Source organism: Pan troglodytes, chromosome 19 (genome assembly GCF_028858775.2).
Source record: "Pan troglodytes isolate AG18354 chromosome 19, NHGRI_mPanTro3-v2.0_pri, whole genome shotgun sequence".
In the NCBI taxonomy this organism is placed as follows: domain Eukaryota; kingdom Metazoa; phylum Chordata; class Mammalia; order Primates; family Hominidae; genus Pan; species Pan troglodytes.
In genome coordinates, this window is record NC_072417.2 from 92,841,890 (window position 1) to 92,862,647 (window position 20,758).

At 58.9% G+C, this 20,758-nt stretch overlaps 1 protein-coding gene and 1 long non-coding RNA gene across 4 annotated transcripts; one reads left to right on the top strand and one right to left on the bottom strand.

Moving 5' to 3' along the window:
* Positions 1-1,507: 1,507 nt before the first annotated feature.
* Positions 1,508-5,815, top strand: LOC129137547 (uncharacterized). The gene is made up of 3 exons (XR_008540198.1): positions 1,508-1,808; positions 2,065-2,186; positions 2,989-5,815. It is a non-coding gene; the product is annotated as an uncharacterized LOC129137547 (long non-coding RNA).
* Positions 5,816-11,509: 5,694 nt separating this feature from the next.
* Positions 11,510-17,803, bottom strand: CBX4 (chromobox 4). 3 transcript variants are annotated; one of them, XM_001149752.5, is made up of 5 exons: positions 17,545-17,803; positions 17,373-17,416; positions 16,195-16,260; positions 14,003-14,069; positions 11,510-13,755 (listed from the first exon to the last, which is right to left on the bottom strand). In XM_001149752.5, exons 1-5 carry the CDS (start codon positions 17,611-17,613, stop codon positions 12,313-12,315), a joined length of 1,689 nt encoding a protein of 562 aa, XP_001149752.3. In that variant the 5' UTR covers positions 17,614-17,803; the 3' UTR covers positions 11,510-12,312. The 3 variants fall into 3 exon arrangements, with proteins under 3 accessions (XP_001149752.3, XP_009431714.2, XP_063656064.1); XM_009433439.5 differs by lacking the exon at positions 16,195-16,260 and having other exon boundaries at positions 17,545-17,784; XM_063799994.1 differs by lacking the exons at positions 16,195-16,260; positions 17,373-17,416; positions 17,545-17,803 and adding an exon at positions 14,335-16,188.
* Positions 17,804-20,758: the final 2,955 nt, after the last annotated feature.

The following is a 20,758-nucleotide window of genomic DNA, read 5'->3' on the forward strand; positions in this document are numbered from 1 at the left end:
CGACTGGTCTTGCCTGAACCCCTAATCCTTGCTCTTTCTGCCACATCCTGCTTTCCCACTTGGCCAAAGAATCGTGGTTGGCCAAAGGTGGGGCTAAGCTGTGCAGTGGGAGGGGCCAGGCTGAGCTGGAGGTGGCCAGGAGCCTCCTGGTACAGGGCCCTGGTGCCAGTGTCCTCACCCTCCCAGAATCCTGTTCATTTGTGTTGAGGACATGGGGTGAAGGATCTGAAAATGCACGCGCAGGCAGACGACCCACCCAGGCCATTCACAGCCGCAGCAGCTTGGGACTCTCCGCTTGGCCCAGGTAGGGAGGCACTTGCGGTCCTTCCCAGGCCTGCCGTGAGGCTCCAGGGCCAGCGCCTATCCCCAGCCCCAAGGAGGCACTCCGAAGAACCTATTTTAAATCTCAGCTCAGCATTTTTGGCCAACTTACAGAGAAGCTACAAGATGAGTAAAGGAACTTGCCTATATTTTTTATCTAGATTTACCAGTTGTTGACATTTGCCCGTCTGCTTTGTCATTGGTGCTCTCTCTATTCTGTGTGTGTGTGTATTTCTCGTGTGTGTGTGTGTGTGTGTGTGTGTGTGTTTGTGTTTGTTTTGAGATGGAGTCTCCCTCTTGTTACCCAGGCGCGATCTCGGCTCATTGCAACCACCACCTCCCGGGTTCAAGCAATTCTCCTGCCTCAGCCTCCCCAGTAGCTGGGATTATAGGCACCGGCCACCACGCCCGGCTAATTTTTTGTATTTTTAGTAGAGACGAGGTTTCACCATGTTGGCCAGGCTGGTCTCAAGCTCCTGACCTCAGGTGATCCGCCTGCCTCAGCCTCCCAATATGCTGGGATGACAGGTGTGAGCCACCGCGTCCGGCCTTCCCACATATTTTTTTCTGAACCATTTGAGAGTCCATTGGAGACCTTGTGCCCTTTCTGCCTGCATAATTTGGGGTAGTGTGTTTTCCCTGAGATCAAGGACAAGATCTTACACAACAACCACAGTGCAATGGCCAGAATCAGGATGTTTAACATCAATCCAATACTGTTGTCTAACCCACAGTCCAGATGCCGTTTTCTCAGTCTCCTCAATAATGCTCTTTATAACTCACTTCTCTTTTCTGTTCCAAGAGCAAAGGATCCTGCGCTCATTCTGCGCCCTCTCCCTCTGGTCTCCTTTGCGCTGGGCAGGACCTCGGCCTCTCTCTGTGTTCTTTCACCTTGGCTTCTGAAGAGTACGCATTTGGGATTTCTTCGTGGTTGGATTCGGGCGCTGCGTTCTGGCGGGAAAACCGCTGGAATGACACTACGGACTTCTGGGTGCGGCTTGTCAGTGTTGGGAGGCCCACGATGGCAGTTTGGCCCATCATTGGTAACGCTGGCTTTGATCCTTCCAATGTGATTTTTTTTTAACTTTTATTTTAAGTTCAGGGGTACAAGTGCAGGTTTGTTACATAGGTAAACTTGCGGCGTGGAGGTTTGTGGTATAAATTATTTCATCACCCAGGTATTTTTTTTTTCTTTTTTGAGATGGAGTCTCGCTCTGTTGCCCAGGCTGGAGTGCAGTGGCCCGATCTCCACTCACTGCAAGTTCTGCCTCCCGGGTTCACACCATTCTCCTGCCTCAGCCTCCTGAGTAGCTGGGACTACAGGCACCTGCCACCATGCCCGGCTAATTTTTTGTATTTTTAGTAGAGACGGGGTTTCATCGTGTTAGCCAGGATGGTCTCGATCTCCTGACCTCGTGATCCGCCTGCCTCGGCCTTCCAGAGTGCTGGGATTACAGGCTTCAGCCACCGTGCCCAGCCTCACCCAGGTATTAAACCTAGTACCCATTAGCTGTTTTTCTTGATCCTCTCCCTCCTCCCACCCTCCACCCTCCAAAAGACTTCCGTGTGTGTTGTTCCTTTCTATGTGTCCATGTGTTCTCATCATTTAACTCCCACTTATAAGTAAGAACATGTGGTGTTTGGTTTTCTGTTCCTGTGTTAGTTTGCTGAGGACAATGGCCTCCAGCTCCATCCATGTCCCTGCAAAGGACATGATCTCTTTCTTTCTTTCTTTTTTTTTAGATGGAGTCTCAATCTGTCACCCAGGCTAGAGCACAGTGGCGCAATCTTGGCTCACCGCAACCTCTGTCTCCAGGATTCAGGCGATTCTCTTGCCTCGGCCTCCTGAAAAGCTGTGACTACAGGTGCACACCAACACGCCTGGCTAATTTTTGTAATTTTTGTGTGTGTGTGTGTGAGATGGAGTCTCGCTGTGTCACCCAGGCTGGAGTTCAGTGGCGCCATCTCGGCTCACTGCAAGCTCCGCCTCCCGGGTTCACACCATTGTCCTGCCCCAGCCTCCCAAGTAGCTGGGACTACAGGCACCCGCCACCACACCAGGCTCATTTTTTGTATTTTTAGTAGAGATGGGGTTTCACCGTGTTAGCCAGGATGGTCTCGATCTCCTGACCTCGTGATCGCCCACCTCGGCCTCCCAGAGTGCTGGGATTACAGGCATGAGCCACCGCGCCTGGCCTAATTTTGTAATTTTAGTAGAGGTGGGGTTTCATCATGTTGGCCAGGCTGATCTCGAACTCCTGGTCTCAGGTGATCCTCCCGCCTCAGCCTCCCAAAGTATTGGGATTACAGGCGTGAGCCACCACACCTGGCCAACGTCGTTCTTTTTTATGGCTGCCCAGTGCGGTGTTTTTGATTCACACCATTTCCCAGCCTCCTCTGGGCCTTTGTGTCTTCCTCGTCGTTGTCCTGGGCACCCCGGTCATCCTGGGTGCTCCTCACCTGCTTCTGTCTGTTTCTGTTATGATGTTTCTCTGGTGTTTGGTCCCCGACCCTTTGGCTTCCTGACCTCTGTTTCTGTCTCTGTCTTTATCTCTGCCTTCTCTTGGTTTCCTCTCTCCCTGCTGCCACCTTCTCCCTTGATTTTATCCCTGTCTCATCCCTTTCTTATTCTCTCTCCAAAACACTGAAATGTCCATGACTGCAAAGTGCCACATGGATCAACCACCAGGTTAACCTACAGCTGAAGACTGCAAGGTGCACCCTCTGGTTCACACTTCTTTCCTAAGAGGATTAAAATGGAAGTGAGGAGAGTTCCCTCTGCGGAGCTGGACCTTGGAGGCCTCATACTCTACCCTAGGAGAGACTCATCCAGGAACTCATCTCCAGGCCCAGGAGAAAGGGCTGGCTTCAGGACCAAGCATTCCATAGGAAAGCTCCTCTCCCTGCCATCTGACTGCCTTCTGCCCACCCATAGGTCCTCTTGCACAGGAGGGCACACAGACCCCTACTCCCCTGTGGACCTAGGGCTGAGGTTCGCTGTGGTTTGGCTACGGCTGAGCAAATACTGTCTGTCTGCCAAGGCAGAGTCAACTCCCAGCTCTGAGGTTAGCAGGTTTCTCACCCTTTGAAGGACGGGGCCCACAGCAGCCTTCCTCTCCACTTGGTGGTCACCGGATTGGAGGAAGACCAGACCCTCACATCTTTCTGGGTTAGGCCCCAAACCACAGTCTGGAGAATGGAAGCCAGACCACGGCCCTCTAACAGCCACACTTGACCACTCACTCACTGCTTTGGCATTGAACTTTGAATTATGTTATCATCATTCCTATTACTATACCTAATTTTATAGCTGGTAGATAGGTAAACACTGTTCCTGACTGGAACTCAGATATCCACTTGTGGGCAAAGAATGGTCTCTCTTGCCCAACAATGATGTCTTGGCAATGACATCATCATTGCCAAGGTGATGATGTCAATCATTCACCTTGATGTTGACTTTTGTCTTTGGGGCCTCACTTTCCCCATTGTAGAACAAAGGGCTTGGAATAGAAACCCCCTGGTCCCTCTCTGTTCTGAGCTTCCAGGAGCTATCACTCCACCATCAATGGGCCAACCCTTTCCTCTGGGAGGGGCAGATGACTTACACTCCCCGTGGAGCTGACCCTGCGCCGTCCCTGGTCTTGGTTATGATGATGATTTGGTATGTTTGTGTGTGTTTCCCTCCTGGACCAACCCCCGGGACTTTCCACCCTTCTGGTTCCTCTGCAAACATTTGTTTTCATCCTAGTCTATGGAACAAGACATCACTAAGGACCAGAGTGATGCAAAAGACAAAGGGGAGAAACATTCCTGGCCACCCTGTCTAGTTCTTCCTGCTGGGCCAGGGGCTGGTTAGCACCGTCTCCAGCCTCAGGCCCTCAGCAGTCTCAGGGCTTGCCAGGTGCAGGTTAGGGAGCAGCTCAGAGGTTGGCCTACCTTTTCTTTGCTTCTTCAGGTGACACAGCTCAGCGGATGTCAGAACCAAAGGCCTGGAGAGCTCACACTCCACCCAACCCTCTCCTTTTGCAGATGAAAAACCCAAGGTCCAGAAAGGGGACGCAATGGCCATAGCAGCAGCAGAGCAGGGACTGAATCCCAAGGCTGATGACTTTGACTTCGGTGCTCCAGCATTCGTCTTCCCTGGATTTCTCAGCTCGCAGGCTCGATAACTCTCTTCTCTCCCCAGACTTGTTGGCAGGCAAGAGGAATAACTCATGTGAGTCAAAAGCAATTTGCAAACATAAATAATTTTCGATGCCAGGAGAGGAGACGGTGGGAAGATGCATGGAAGGTTGAGAGGAACACAGTCAGCCCCAAGTCTCCCTCACCCTGCTGGGCACTTCCTCTTCCCACCTCGGCGCTGGTGGGAGAGTCGGAGTGCGCCATAAACAAGGCAGGAAACGGCTATCATGATGCTCACTTCCGCTCTTCCTAGAAGGGATTCTGCTCGCCAATCTCTCCACTCCCCACCCCCTGCCATGCACAGGATTTTGTACTCCCAGCTCCTCTGGAGGCTCAGAGGAGGAGATGGTCCTGCTGCACTGGCCCAGCCTTCCTCTACCTGGCTTGTCTTTTTCCTTGTCCTCAACCCCAAACAGCAAGTGTCCTAACAAAGAATGGATAGCACACTATTATTTTTGTGACATTCATCTCAGTGTCATATTCCAAAGGAGCTTGACATAATTGTCCTGTTCCTAATGTGGACACTGGTTTACGAAAGTGTGGTGACCACTGGAGACTGTTCTCTGACAGTGTAACAGGTATTCGCCCCTTTCCCCAGGGTACCAAGACTCACGTGGCCCTGACAGCCAGCACAGTCTCTTAGGAGGTTCCGGAGGGTGGCAGTGGGAATGAGCGTAGAGCTGTGTCATTTCGGAGGGCTGAGTGCGTTCCACACATCTTCCCAAAGCCCACCCCAAGAGGCTGTCTAATGCAGGGGGAAACAATGAGAAACCAGATACCATGGAATTAGCAAAGAATTTCTCAGATGAAACAGGAAAGGGAGGAAATCCAGAGGGGTTTACATTACACCTGGCTCAGGTTGAAAGGATTCAGGGCCAGTTGTTGGCAATATTAAACTCCAGGCTGTGTTTGAAAGGGTCCTTCACTCGGGCAGCCAAAGAGAGGCGTTCCTGCCAGGATAGGTTGCATCGCTGCAGATCTCCAGCCCTACGTGCATACACACGTGTACACACACGTGCACACACATGCATGCACACACAGACGTGCACACGCACACACATGCATGCACACATGCACACATGCGCACACGTGCGCGCACACGCATGCACACACACACATGCATGCACACACGTGCATCTTGGATATCTCTTGTTAATGTCAGCCCTCTGCCCCAAACTAGATTTGAAAACTTGTAGGTAATCAAGTTTTCTGGTTAAGAGAAATAATCCCAGCCAACAGTTAGTAAGCTCTTATGTGTCAGGCCTTATCCAAACAGTTCACATGAAGACCAGATCCAAAAATAAAAGTGTGCTTTGTCCTCTGTGTGTTGCTGTGTGTGTGGGGGGGGGTCACATGCACACCCACATCTCTGCCACCCTGAGTTGCGTGTTAAAGCTGCCTATGTAAGGGTAAAGTGGTTGCCATGCTGTTAGAAACGTGTAACATGTGTCTGGGCATGATGGCTCACGCCTGGAATCCCACGAATTTGGGGGGCTGAGGCAGGTGAATCACTTGAGCTCAGGAGCTCGAGACCAGTCTGACCAACATGGCAAAACCCCATATCTACTAAAAATACAAAAATTAGCAGGGCATGGTGGTGGGCACCTGTAATCCTAGCTACTCGGGAGGCTGAGGCAGGAGAATCACTTGAACCCGGGAGGTGGAGGTTGTGGTGAGCCGAGATTGCGCCATTGCACTCCAGCCTGGGCAACAAGAGCGAAACTCCGTCTCAAAAAAAAAAAGAAAAAAAGAAAAGAAAAAAATGTATAACATGTACCACTAGGCTAAATACAGAAATTCAACCATGAGCCTCTGGAACTTACTCCAGGATTATCCTTAGGGTCTGTTTCCCCAAATTCAATTACTACATAATTACCTGGAGTCTCCTGAAATTCTCACCAATGGATCAGGTGGAGAGCCAGGGGGCAGCAGGACCCCAGAGCAGCTGAGCGTGCACATGTCTGCTCTGCCCATGGTGGGGAGAGAGGGAACAGCCTCTGGGATGAGAGGGATGAGTCTCCTAAATGCTGGGGCTCCTGGGGGCAGCCCTGGGCCCTGGGTTTGTGGATGATGTTAACGGCTTGCAGAGCAGGAACTGGCTTCCCTGCCTGAAAGCCCCAGTCTCTCTCTCTCTCTCTCTCTCTCTCTCTCTCACACACACACACACACACACACAGTTCTATACAGACACAAGGCATTGGATTCTGAGGTTTCTATTTAAGAACTGTGCAGGAGCTGAGGGAGTGCAGAGGACACCAAGACACACTGTTTTCCTTTCAGGAGCTCCAGGCTCTGTCTAGTTGGAGAATCCAGGCCCATATGCATATATGGGTGTTGGAATGTGCAATTGATTGACAATGAGTAGTGGGTGGGGGTGGGGGGCAGTAAACAGTGAATACGTCAATAATTCAGCAGAGCAGGCCCTGGTAAAGGCTGGAATAATCTAGAACAACCTCAGGGAGGGGATGGGGCCTGAGCTGGCCTCTGAAGGACTCACAGAACCCTGGAAATTGGGAGCAGGACGGACCCTGGGAGGCAGATGATATTAGCTCTAACTCCTTCTTTCCTCATTGACTGGCTGTTTGACCTTGGGCAGGTTACTCAAGGCCTCCATATTGCCACCTGTGAGAGAGGGACAATGACATTCCCCACCTCACCAGATGTGAGGATTTAATGAGATAATCCCCCTAAAGTGCTTGGCACATAGTAAGCTCAATCAATGTCAACTGTTATCATTTACTGCAAAGGGAAGAGAGGAGCAGGAGGAGGGAGTTGGGGGCGTGGTGGCTGCAGGAAGTAGACACTTGTGTCCAAGAATAACAACCTTCAGTAGGATTTCCTCTGCCCAGCAGTCACCTTCTCAGAGGAGCAGCCACCAGAACACAGAGCCAGAGAATACGCTTATTTGGAGAAGAAAGAAGATTTGATTTTGTCCAAGTGCAGGCTTGCCAATTTGCGGCTTGTCCTAACTCTCCTGTCCCAATGTCACTCTTAGGGACCCAGGATAAAGTTGGGGAGGCTGAGGCTGAGGTTTCAGATCCACAGATAATCCCCCCAGCAGGAACTGAGGGAAGAAGGCAGAGAGCTTTAGAGAGGGGGAGAGGGGTCAGGAGAGTTCTTTAGAGGTAAATATGACTGTGTGTCCATCCCTCAGTCAAACTAAGACTCCAGGCCAGAAATCATCAGAAGACATTTAGATCTGACACAAGATGTTTAATGTTCCCTGGTGAAAAAATAACCTGTGTGTTTACTTAGGGAGTTTTCCAGGAGTGCTTAAGGTTCTCTCCCAACCCAATTCATCTTCACCATCTTGGCTCATCCTTTAAGGTAACCAAGAAATGGAGCTGTGGACAGGTAAAGGTTCTCTGGTGAGGGGAGTTGGTGCACCAGCCATCTCCCTCGTTTGCTCTAGAAGTTTGCTGTTTGGTGCTGGCGGGAGTGGGGGAGGAGCCCAATGTGGGTCAAATGGCAGAGGGACCCATTCTGGTCTCCCCCACTTCTCTGGGTTGTATCGCATGCACCGAGAACCCGAGAACTCCCACCCAGCCCCCACTAAATACCAGGTGAGGACCCTACCATCATGCAGTCATCCAGCAACTGTTCTATGCCTGACAACATACAGTATCATAACCACAGTGGCAGGACAGGTGGCTTTCAGCTTCCCGTGCCTTCTCTCTCCTACTGGACTAGAACATCCCTGTGGGCAGGGACTGACCCTGTTGATGACTCAGGACCGAAATAGGGCTTCCAGATAAAATCCAGGATGGCCAACTAGAGTTTGAATTTTACATAAACAACACATCCTTTTTTAAAAAAAGTAGAAATATGTCTCCAGCATTTCATGGGACATACTTCCACTAAAAGATTATGCATTGTGCATCTGAAATTCAAATTTCACTGGGCGCCCTAGATTTTTATTTGCTCAATCTGCCAACACTGGACCCAAAGCACCCTGGATCTGTGGATCTCCTCTCCGCTGGACCCAGTGGGATCCAGGGATGGAGCAAACGCTAAAGGGCTGAACTTGGCTCTTCTGCAAATGAGCTGGGGGAGGGGCAGGCTGCACGGAGACCAGAGACTGGGGCGGGGCTGGGGTAGGCAGGGCTCGCTTTTCAGGGGTGGATACACAAGTGCTCCTCTCTCTGCCTGGGTGAGCTCCAGCCTGAATGCTGGAGGTTCAGCCCCATTAGAAAGATTCATTTTGAGGAAAAATAAAGACCGTGGGCTTCCTAGTGTGCAGGGTTAAGACCTAGCACCCTGCTTTCCTTCTCTTCCCTGAGCTTGGGCTCAAAGAGAGGTTTTACTACCCTTTGCTTGTGGGCACTGAGGGACATCCAGGGTTAGGAAGAGGCCGTCTACACCCAGAAGAACTGGGGCACCTGGACTCTCCCCACCCCAAAGACCCTTTGAGGAGAAACCCTCCTGTCCCTGACCCCCTTGGAGCATTTCCAAACCCTTAACACCTTCGAAAGCCTGTGTCCAAGAGGCCCTGGGGCAGGTGGCCATGGCGTGTCTCCCTGCAGGTGGTGGAGCAGCCAGCTGGGCTCTAGAATGAGCATGGAACCTGGGCAGGCTGTCTGCCTATCAGGACCTCAGACTCTCCTCCCACAGGGAAGCCCAACCCCTGTGGGGACTGAATTGAACAAGAGTCACAAGCCCAGTGGCACCTGGCATGTCTCAGAAGGGTCAGCAAATGTCCCTTTCGTCTAGGGACAGAGGGGGTCTCGGACACTCTAGGGACAGAGGGGGTCTCGGACGCTCTAGGGACAGAGGGGGTCTCGGACGCTCTAGGGACAGAGGGGGTCTCGGACGCTCTAGGGGCAGAGGGGGTCTCGGACGCTCTAGGGGCAGAGGGGGTCTCGGACGCTCTAGGGGCAGAGGGGGTCTCGGACGCTCTAGGGGCAGAGGGGGTCTCGGACGCTCTAGGGGCAGAGGGGGTCTCGGACGCTCTAGGGGCAGAGGGGGTCTCGGACGCTCTAGGGGCAGGGGGGTCTCGGACGCTCTAGGGGCAGAGGGGGTCTCGGACGCTCTAGGGGCAGAGGGGGTCTCGGACGCTCTAGGGGCAGAGGGGGTCTTGGACACTAGGGGCAGAGGGGGTCTTGGGCACTCTGTTGGGTCTGGCACCAGGCTGATATCCCAGCAGCTCTTCCTGACCCACCCGTGGCCTCTGCCCGTTGTCTGCCTTCTGACCTCAGGCTTCAGGCTCTGCCCAGGACCACCCTTCTCCACTCGAGGGCTCTGCTAGCAGGCCTGGTTTTGAAGGCCTCAGGCCACCTGCAGGCCACACCTTTCCAGGAATGGTAGTGGAACGGTTTCCTTCCCTGTTCTGCGGGAGTGCCACCCTCTACCTCCCCTCTCCCACCCCCAGACCCAGCCAGGCAGAAGCCACCCACAGGGTGGGGGACACCACCAAGGGCTAAGGGTCACTCTGGTCACCAACTGTGGGCCTGAACAAGAGGCTTCCCTTCCCCTCCCGAGTCTTCAGTTCTCCTCAGCTAGAAAAACAGGGAGACGACGTCCACGCCTGGCATGGGCCTTTGTGTACCAGCCGGTGAAGGACAGGCCCAATTCTCGTGCCCAGCAGGCAGTTTGCCAGAAGCAAGATCACCCTCCTTCCACCCCCGGGGTGGCAAAGGACATTCATTCCGTGGAGGGGGAGGGGACTGTGTAACTCACTCTAAATGGGGCTGGGGTGACCGGGGAGTGGGAGGGACCACTCACAAAAGCCAGGGCTAGAAACTCCCAACGGCTTTTTTTTAAAGAACTTCCCTTCCCCCTCCCCTCCCCATGCTGGGCTCCCCTCCCCCACGTCCAGCCGCTGGTGGCCTGCAGCCAACACTGGCCACACTGTCCGCATTCAGGCCTCCCCGCCCTCCTGGCCCTCATCTCTCCCCAGCCTTCCCCACACTGGCTCTCTCGCCACCTCGCCACCCCCCACCACTCTGAACCACGTTGACCTCTTCCGCCCTGGCGCCCCGCACGGACCCGGGCCCCTTGGTCCCAGGCGGGCAGGGGAAGGGCTTCGGAGGCCGGGAGCAGCCCCGCGCCCGCCAGGCCCCCCGCCCCGCGGTCCCTGGCCCTGTGCGGCCACCTCAACCAGGAGGAAGATCGCTGCGTCTGCAGAAAGCTGGCCACCGCCGCCGCGTTCCCGGGTCGCGGCTTCCTGGCCCGCTGAGCCGCACCCCGGAGTTCGGCCCAGTCCCGTCGCCCCCTCTGGGACCTTAACCCCTTCCTCCCCCGCGACACCAAGGGCCTTGGCCTTGCCACCCTAAGGGAGAAGGGTGAGGAGTCCCAGCTCTCCTCGCTAAGGAAGTGGGGGTGGCAGGCCTCGCTCCCCCGCCCTCCTCCCCGTCCCCATCCATCTCGCAGGAAGCCCCCCGCCCCCCACGCCGGCAGCGCTCGCCGCGCCTCTAGTGGGAGCCTCTGGCCTGGTGGTTTCCGGGGAGAGAGCCCGAAGAGCAAGGGCCTCGGCAGCTTCCTCAGTGGGGCAGGGCCGGCGATGCCAGCCAGGGACGCCGGAGAGGCTGGGGGTCCCCGCCCCGCGGAACCTGCCTTACCGGGCGCGATTATTAAGAAGGAACCTCCCTGCCCCGCCAGGGCTTGCGCCTGGGTGTGTTGAGCCCCAGGGGTGGAGGCTGGGGGGGAGGAGAGGCAAAGGTCAGCCGCTGCCCGGTGGGTGCCGCGAGGGAGACTAGCCCCACCCGCGTGTCCGCGCCGCCCACCCCTGCACCCCCTCCTCCCCTACCCAGAACCCAGGGTTTGCCAGTGCCTTGGGCACCGCCGGCCGGAAAGCCCTGGGGGCGGGGACGGCTCCCACACCCCCCCCCCCCGCAGGAATTCCCCTTCCCAGCCGGGCGCCTCTCGACTTCCCAGGGAGCGGGGTCACCCTCCTGCGCCGGCGCCGCGGCCCGCAAAACCAGCCCACTTCGCTGGTGCAAAGGTTCAGCACAGGGCTCGAAGGCGGAGTTGGTGGTGAGAGGGGTCCGCTCATCTCAAACAGCGAAAATGCACCTTCAACATCTCCATTTAATATTTACATTCAAGCAGGTAATAGTTGGAAGCTTATAGTTTAGACATTTCTAGTAGCAGCAGTTTCTAGAGAGCTCGTGTAGCCTTTTAACAAACTTTTTTTTTTTTTGCACATAGAAACAAGACATCCATGTGTACAGTATCAAAAAATATATACCAAGGTTACTGGTATTGCAGTTCGTGGAAGGGGAAGAGAGGGGAGAAAATGAAATCAACCGAAATACTGGATGGAGGGGAAGAAAGGTCAAAAGAAAATAGTTTGTCTGATATAGAATATAACATGATCTAGAGGAAACTCCATAAATCTAGGTTTTTATATTTCAATATATAAATACCTACAAATAAATATATATATAGCAGCCCGAAGGGGGGTGGTCGGGCCTTTTGAGCTCAAACAATACATTTCAATAATAACACCACGTACAAACGGGAGTAGAGTCAGCACTTGACAAGTTAGCACGGTTAAAATATAATACTAGAACTCTGAGGCCGGGCGCAGAGCTGCCCTGTCCGTTCCGGGGGTCCATCTCCAGCGGGGAAGGGCAGGAGAGGGCGAGCCCCGCCGGCACCGCGTGGAAGGAGCCTCCGCCCAGGTCTGACAGCCGCCGCAGGGGGAACATGGTTACCTCCGCTCCGGGCGTCCTCACCCTGGGGGCCAGCCTGGGTCTCTCGCGGTTGGCGGGTTGGCGAGAGGGGAGCCCGCCCCGAGGCCCCAGGTGCTCAGCTCCCCGCCCCCCCCCCCCCCGCGGGAATGGCGCTTCCCCTTCCGACGCCCTCCAGCTACACCGTCACGTACTCCTTGAAAGTAACGGTGAGGCAGTTCGCGGTGACGTCGGTGATAATTATATTCCCAAAGAAGGGCTTGAACTCGCTCAGCGACTCTGCAGGTTCGTCCTGGGCCTCGGCTGGAGGCTTCTCCGCCGTCGTGGTGGGTGCCGCTGCCGCTGCCACCGCCACCGCCGCCGACGCCGGTGTCTCGGGCTTCACCTGGAGGGAGCTGGGCGGCTCCCCGGCCTCGCTGCGCGTCTTGACGCAGCGCAAGTCTATGGGTTCATCCAGGTCTGAGTCTAGCAGGATGACCTCGGGCTGCGGGAGGGCGGCTGCTGGTGGCAGGTCGGCCGGGCGCTCAGCGGCGGGGCTGCCCCCCAGGCAGGTGGGGGTGCTGATGCTGCGCGCAGTCAGCCGCTTCTTGCAGGGCTCGCGCTCGCCGTGGGTCTCGGAGAGGCAGCGCTTGCGCACGTGGGAGAGATTCAGGCCGACGGCGTGGTGGTGGTGGTGGTGGTGGTGGTGGTGGTGGTGGTGATGGGGGTGCGGGTGCGGGTGGTGTGAGGGCGGGTGCGTGTTCCGGGCCGGGTCCCAGGCAAGCAGGTCGGGCTTGGTGGTGAGCTGCAGGGGCTGCTCTCCAAAGGCCTCCTTGGTCGGGGACAGCTTGCGGGAGCCGGCATCCTGGGGCTGCGGATCGCTAACCCCGGACACCTCCTCCTCCCTCCTCTTGGGCGGCGCCTCCACCTTCTTCTCCTCTGCGCCCGCCGCCTTTTTAAAAGTCCTGTCGGCAGGAGGGTGGCGCTCGTCGGCTGCCCGCTTCTTGTGGCTGGGGGAGCGAGCCTCCCCCTCCGCCACCTCGCCGGACTTGATCTTCACCGCCTGCATGCCGTTCTCCATGTATTTGCTCATCACGATCACGATGCGTCCGTTCTTGTTCTTGTTCTTGACTATCTTCATCTTGCCCCCAATCCCGTTGCCCGTCACAGCCTCTTTGGGGGCCGGCATCATTCCGTTGGGGGGGCCCTTCTCGGAGCCTTTGCCTGGAGCACCCGCCGCACCGGCCAGGGGCTTCACCGCCCCCAGGTAGCCTTTGGCCCCCGCACCTTGCGCCCACTTGTCGGGCGGGTGGCTCTTGGCCCCCAGGTCCGGGCAGGTGGGGCTGGGCGCCTCCTTGTGGCCGCCCTGGTACTGCAGGTCGTACATTTTGGGGTCGGGCTGGTAGGGGTGGTGCTTCTTGCTGTTGAGCTGGTAGTAGTACTTGCCGCTCTTGCCCGGCGGCGGGGGCTTGCCCGCCCGCTCCTTGCTGTGCGGCTGGTACTGGTGGTGCTTCTTGCTGTTGAGCTCGTACTGATGCCCCTGGCCCTTCCCCTGCGCGCCCAAATCCAGCTTGGCACGGTTGTCAGTGGAGGAGTCCTGGAGGCCGGTCAGGACATTGGAACGACGGGCAAAGGTAGGCACCTGAGGGAACGGGTGCAGGGGTGAGAGGAGGGAGGAGACAGCCCCACCGCATGCCGGGAGTTTCTGGAGCGTCCCAGCCCCCACCAGGTCCGCAGCTGCCTCGTGGGAGGCAGGAGGTGGGAGGTCTAGTAGAAAGGGAACAGGGTCAGGGTGCTGGGAGGAACCACCCCCCCCCCCATCCCCAGGCCTGGAGGCAGCTCTGGTGGCCATGTCAAGGGGGTGCCCAGGGGCGGCCGTGTGTATTCACCTGCACCACTAGCGGTTTGGGCTTCGGCCCTCTCTTCCGATATCCCATCAGCTGCTCCTGCCGTTCCCTGGGTGGGAGGGAACAGAGGGCAGTGCTGTTAGCCTCAGGGTCGCCCCCTACCCGCTAATTCCGGAATCTTCTGTGATGCCCCCCCCCCCCCCTTCAGAGAGCATCAGGTAGGGCTGGCCGGACACAGGAATCAAGAGTTCAGGGCAGGTCAGGCCTCTGCGCCCTCAACCCTCACACCAACCCTCCTCTGCCCAAGAGGTCCTGGGCAAAGGGCTCCCCCACTTTGATGCCCACACCCGAACCAGCACCCCCCCAAGCCCCACCTCTGTGCTCAGGAGGCAGAAGCTCAGGGCTGCACCTCTGGCACTCCTGCCCACAGCCTTCGGCCTGTGGTTCTGTGCGAAGCAAAGTGGACACGGGGGTCCAGGGAAGACAAACCAGCCCAAGCGAGGTGTGCGCCGACCTCATCCCTCCCGTCAGAAGCGCTGGATGCTAATGACCTCATTAAGATTCCGATAACGAGTGCCTCCGGCAGAAGGGAGGGCTCTGTCTTAAAGGCCAGGCACTAAACAGGGGGAGGGGCTGCGCCCTTGTTTACACAGCGGCAAATGAGCCAATTAGGGGCTGGGGGCGGGGGCGGGCCACCAAGGCCAGGGTCTGGCCAGGTTTGTAGCCACCTGGTGAACGCTGGGCTCCTCCCAGCTGAGCAGGTGGGCGTGGCCAGAGCAGCTTAGAGAAGCACCGCCTCCTCCTCGGAGTCTGGCTCCCGGCTGCCTCAATTTCCAAATAATGAATAAAGCCCATGGGCGGAGGCACCGGTCACTACAGCCACCAGGCTCCTGCCTGCAGGCCAGCCTAAGGGTGATCCACAGCTGGGGGCTGGATCTTCCCAGGCACTACCCAGCCCTCCACGGAAGAGTGGGATGCCTCTCTAGTGTTTGCCAAAGTTGCAGCCCATTCCTGGGCCAGAAACGGGTTCTTCACAGACCCTAGCCACCACCCCCATGCCTCCTTGGACCAACCCTGGGGAGTTCTGACATGCCCCAGGGCGGGGGCCGGGGCCTGACTCTGAAGTTGCGTGGCATTGCAACAGCCAGCGTTTTAATTCTTCAGGGACCCATTATGCAACGTGGCATCAGCTGCTGACATGGTTACAGGGTGGTGAACTCCCAGGTGGAATGGGGCAGGATCCCAGCTACGTGCCCCCCCTGCATTGCGGGAGGGCAACTTCCCTGCCCCGCCGGTGGCTAGCTCAGAGGGTCTACAGTTTACAGTTTTAGCGCCAAACGCGCCACAGGAAATAGTGCAAAATAAAAGGGGGAGGAGAGATGGAAGGCAGCGGGGTGGCCGAGCTCCAAGGGCCCGGGCTGCTCCTCCCCTCCTCGCCCTTCCCCCTTCTACCCTCTCCGAAACAGAGAACCACAGCCACCGGCGACGAACCCAGCTGCAGCAGCTGCAGCGTGACAAGCAACCGTGCGCACGAGGATGAGTCCCCCAGAAGAAGCCACCCCTCCACCACCAAGCAGCGCCCACCCCAGGCCCTTGGGCCAAGCCCCCCTGCCTTGAGGGTGGGTGGCCCTGCCCTGCCAAACAGCCCAGTGGGGTCCGGGGCGGGGGGCAACCCAGCACCCTATGGAATCTACTCCTGACCAAGCTTAAATTCCCTGGGGTGTGCGGGTGCAGCTTTTAAGGCCATGTCAACTTTCCTCCGGCCGCCAACAGGTTAAGTTCAGTTCCATGACGTCCGGGCGGTTTCACAATGCCAGCTCCCTCAGAGCTGCACCGCGAGGTGCTGGTGCCAAGTGGCCAGTGGCTGCAGGACAGCAACACCTAGGCTCCGGGGGTGGGGCTCCCAGGTTGCAACAGGAGGGGCCCCTGGGGAACCAGGCACAGCCCCAAGTTCTCCGGGCAGCTGCAGGGCCACCCACACACACCCTTCCCAAACTTCCCCCAAAACCCAAGCCTGGCCTTCCCTGGCCTTGCCCCGCCCCCACCCCAAGCTGCAGCAACCGCCAAGGACGCTGGTTAGAGGAGCTGGGGCCGCAGCGTGCCCATCCAGGCCGGTTGGGGAGGGGGCTCCCACCAGCCCCCTCCACGCCCCTTTCCTATTGCTGCGTCGCCCACTTTGCCATTCCCATATACGGTCACGGGTGGCAGGCGGTGGCTGCGTGGGGGACGCTCACCTGTTCTGGAAGGCGATCAGCAGCCTGGGGTCCAGGATGTTCTCCTCCGGTTCCCACGTGTTATATCTTGCAAGGGAAAAGGGAGGGGGACACGGTGTAAAAAAAAAAAAAAAAGCCACCTTTGCCGCGGCCTCCAGGTGAGGAGTGACATAAGGCCCTACTCTGTCTTTATGAACACTTAGCCGTGGATGTGGAAGGTAGATTTCCGCAGGCCTGACATAGTCCCTGATACACAGCCCCCCCCTCAAATAAACACGCAAGGGCAGGAAGAAAGGGGAGGGGTAAGGAAAATGAAACTAGCAGTTTATTTTGCAGTTGTCAAGAATTTTAAGCATGTTACTGCGACATGTTCCAAAGCCACTTTGCTCACCAGGAACCCTGCGTGCAAGGCAGCCGAAATGCAAAGTCGCAGTCCCCCTCCTCTCCCCAGCCCCGAGTCCCCGCGAGGGCTTCAGCCGTTCTCCATTTGACCCCTAATCCGATAACCAACAGCCAAGCGTCCCCCCTACACCCCCTCGTGGCCCAGGAGCCCGCTGTCACGGGCGAGCAAACCCCAAATACTCAGCAACACAAAAATATGCCTCCGTGTGTGTGTGTGAGTGTGCGTGTGCCTGCGCGTCTATCTCCATCCGGTGCCTTCGCATTTCAAATTAAAGAAAAAAAATTCTCCACCAAAAGCGCCGCAGTGACAGTTCCCAACATTTTCTGCCTTTCTTCTTCCCCTACCTGCACCACTAGGAGGGAGAAGGCACACAATTGCATTTTCGTCGCTTTTTAATTTTTTTTTTTTTTTTGGTTTTGCAATATGGAGCCGTTCGGTGGAGGGAAAGGGGAAAGGAGCCATTTTCTGCTGCACATCAGTCAGTGCCTGCGCCCTCCCTCCCTCCGCCGGCCTCCCCGGCTCGGCCCCGCGTCTCTCCAGCTCCTCCGGCTCCTTTTAGTGCATAAATTAGTGATGGCATTTCCCGGAGAGCGGAGCACAACACAGGGCGCCGGGCTCGGGCTCGGCGGCTCGGCTTCCCCAGTGCCTGCCACCGACTTCCCCACCCCCTCCTCCCTCCACCCCACCTCCACCCCGCCTCCCGTCCGCTCCCCCCACCCCCCCAGCAGCTCGGCGGGTCCGCGGCCCCGAGCCCCGCGCCTCGGCCCCCGGGCCCCCGCCCTCCGCCGCGACTTACTTGGGCGACCAGCCTCTCCATTTCACCAGATACTCCACTCTGCCCTGGGGGGAAGAGACAGCACTCCATCAGCTTCCGCGGGATCCCCGGCCCGGCCCGCAGCCTCCCCACCCCCTCCCCGCCTCCTCGCGGGCCGCTCCGGCCGCCGCTCGCCGCCCCCGCGCCGCCCTACCTTGCGGATCCGCTTCTTCTCGATGCTCTCCACCGCGAAGACGTGCTCGCCAACAGCTGGCAGCTCCATGGCCGAGCCGGAGCGCGCCGGGGCGCTGGCGGCCGGCGCGGCTGCAGACGCTGCTAGCTCCCGCCGGCGCCCAGCTGCCGCCCCGGCCGAAGCGCCCCCGCCGCCGCCGCCGCTCGCCCCGCACAGCCCGGCCGGCCCGCCGCTGCCCGCGCCCGCCCCGGCTCCCGGCTCGCGCTCGCTCAGACAACTGAGCCCGGGCCGCGGCTGCACAAGAACTCATGCAAATCCCGGACGTCAGCGGGCGGGGCCTCGCCGGGCCCAGCTCGGCGTCAGGGGGCGGGCCGCGGCGCGGATTGGCGCAGCCGGGCCTACCGGAGGCCCCGGGCCTGGGCGGCGGGGGGAGGAGGAAAGGGCGCGGGTGGGGGACGCGGAGGGGAGGGCGCCGGGGAGGTGCAGGGGGAGGGATCGGCGAGCCTGGGAGAGGGAGGCTGCAGAGAGGGAGCGGGACCGGGAAGGAGAGGTGTGTCCGCCGGGGCGGAGGCGGGCGGAGAGCTTGACAGCCCGGAAGGGTCTCGGCGGCGACCCCTCGCCCACATCCCGGTGCCCGGGCCTCCCCCTCGCGCCACGTTCTCAGTGTTCACGGCCCCGGGACCCCTGCTGGGGGCCACGGAAGCATCCGCCGCCGCTCCCAGTTGCACCGAATTGCGTCACCAGCGCCCCGGGACGCGCGGGCCCCGCCGGCAGGGGGCGGAATGGGGCAGGGGCAGCTCGCGCCCCACTGCGGGCCCCGCCTGGCCTCCAGGCTCCGGGCATTTTGGAGCGCGAGGAGGGAAAGGGACAGGGCGGAGAGAAGGCCGAGGACTGGGTGCCAAGGAGAGCTTGAAGAACGCACGAGGAAGGGGACCGAGGAGCAGCCAATCCCGGGGCCCTGGCGCCCAAGAACCTCGGCAGAAAGGGCTCCAAATCCGATCCCACCCCGATCCTCAATGGCTCCGAATTTACACTTGGTCCTCTTATTGACGGGGCGAGATGTCCTGTTTCTAGCAGCCTCCAGAGCCAAGCTAGGCGAGAGGCGTAGGAGGCAGAGAGAGCGGGCGCGGGAGGCCAGGGTCCGCTTGGGGGCCTGAGGGGACTTCGTGGGGTCCCGGGAATGGCCTAGAAATAGGGAGCTGGGAGGGCCGGGAAGAGCTTGAGGCTGAGCGGGGGACGAACGGGCAGCGCAAAGGGGAGATGAACGGAATGGCCGAGGAGCCACGCATTCGCCTTGTGTCCGCGGACCCTTGTTCCCGACAGGCGACCAAGCCAAGGCCCTCCGGACTGACGCGGCCTGAGCAGCAGCGAGTGTGAAGTTTGGCACCTCCGGCGGCGAGACGGCGCGTTCTGGCGCGCGGCTCCTGCGTCCGGCTGGTGGAGCTGCTGCGCCCTATGCGGCCTGCCGAGGGCGCCGCCGAGGGCCCGCGAGCTCCGTGGGGTCGGGGTGGGGGGACCCGGGAGCGGACAGCGCGGCCCGAGGGGCAGCGGCAGGGGCGCGCCTGGCCTGGGGTGTGTCTGGGCCCCGGCTCCGGGCTCTTGAAGGACCGCGAGCAGGAGGCTTGCGCAATCCCTTGGCTGAGCGTCCACGGAGAAAGAAAAAGAGCAAAAGCAGAGCGAGAGTGGAGCGAGGGATGGGGGCGGGCAAAGAGCCATCCGGGTCTCCACCACCGCCCTGACACACGACCCGGCTGCCTGTTGGGGACCGCACGGGGGCTCGGGCGAGCAGGGGAGGGAGGAGCCTGCGCGGGGCTCGTGTTCGCCCAGGAATCCCGGAGAAGCCCGAAGACGGTCTGGTGTTGAACGCACACGTGGACTCCATTTCATTACCACCTTGCAGCTCTTGCGCCACGGAGGCTGCTGCTGCCCGGCGGCTGCTACCCACCGAGACCCACGTGGCCCCTCCCCAGGGGTGTAGGGGTGACGGTTGTCTTCTGGTGACAGCAGAGGTGTTGGGTTTGCGACTGATCTCTAACGAGCTTGAGGCGCAAACCTAGGATTCCCTGAGTGTTGGGGTGCGGCGGGGGGGCAAGCAAGGTGGGACGACGCCTGCCTGGTTTCCCTGACTAGTTGCGGGGGGTGGGGGCCGGCTCTCAGGGGCCACCAGAAGCTGGGTGGGTGTACAGGAAAATATTTTTCTCCTGCCGTGTTTGGCTTTTTCCTGGCATTTTTGCCCAGGGCGAAGAACTGTCGCGCGGGGCAGCTCCACCGCGGAGGGAGAGGGGTCGCGAGGCTGGCGCGGGAAGCGCTGTAGGTGGCAGTCATCCGTCCACGCCGCACAGGCCGTCTGCGCCGTCGGACCATCGGGAGGTCTGCAGCAACTTTGTCCCGGCCAGTCCCCTTGTCCGGGAAGGGGCTGAGCTTCCCGACACTCTACCCTCCCCCTCTTGAAAATCCCCTGGAAAATCTGTTTGCAATGGGTGTTTCCGCGGCGTCCAGGTCTGGGCTGCCGGGGGAGGCCGAGCGGCTGCTGCAGCCTCCCTGCTGCCAGGGGCGTCGGACTCCGCTTCGCTCACTACGCCCAGGCCCCTCAGGGGCCCACGCTCAGGACTTCGGGGCCACACAGCAGGACCCGGTGCCCCGACGACGAGTTTGCGCAGGACCCGGGCTGGGCCAGCCGCGGAGCTGGGGAGGAAGGGGCGGGGGTCGGTGCAGCGGATCTTTTCTGTTGCTGCCTGTGCGGCGGCAGGAAGCGTCTTCAGGCTCCCCAAGACTACCTGAGGGGCCGCCCAAGCACTTCAGAAGCCCAAGGAGCCCCCGGCCACTCCCGCTCCTGGCCTTTTTGCCAACGACTTTGAAAGTGAAATGCACAAGCACCAGCAATTGACTTCCCTTCCGTGGTTATTTATTTTGTCTTTGTGGATGGTGGGCAGATGGGGAGAGAGGCCCCTACCTAACCTCGGTGGCTGGTCCCTAGAGCACCCCTGCCAGCCGGTGTGGGGAGGAGCTCAGGTCCGCGGGAGGGCGAATGGGCGCCAGGAGGTGGGACAGAATCCTGGGAAGGTACAGCGGACGCCCTGGAAGCTCCCCTGATGCCCCAGAGAGCCCTTCCTGGGAAACCTCCCGGGGGGTGCCCCATACCATCCCACCCGGCTGTCTTGGCCCCTCCCAGGGAGCCGCAGGAGAAACTAGCCCTACACCTGGGATTCCCAGAGCCTTCTGCTGGGGCTCCTGC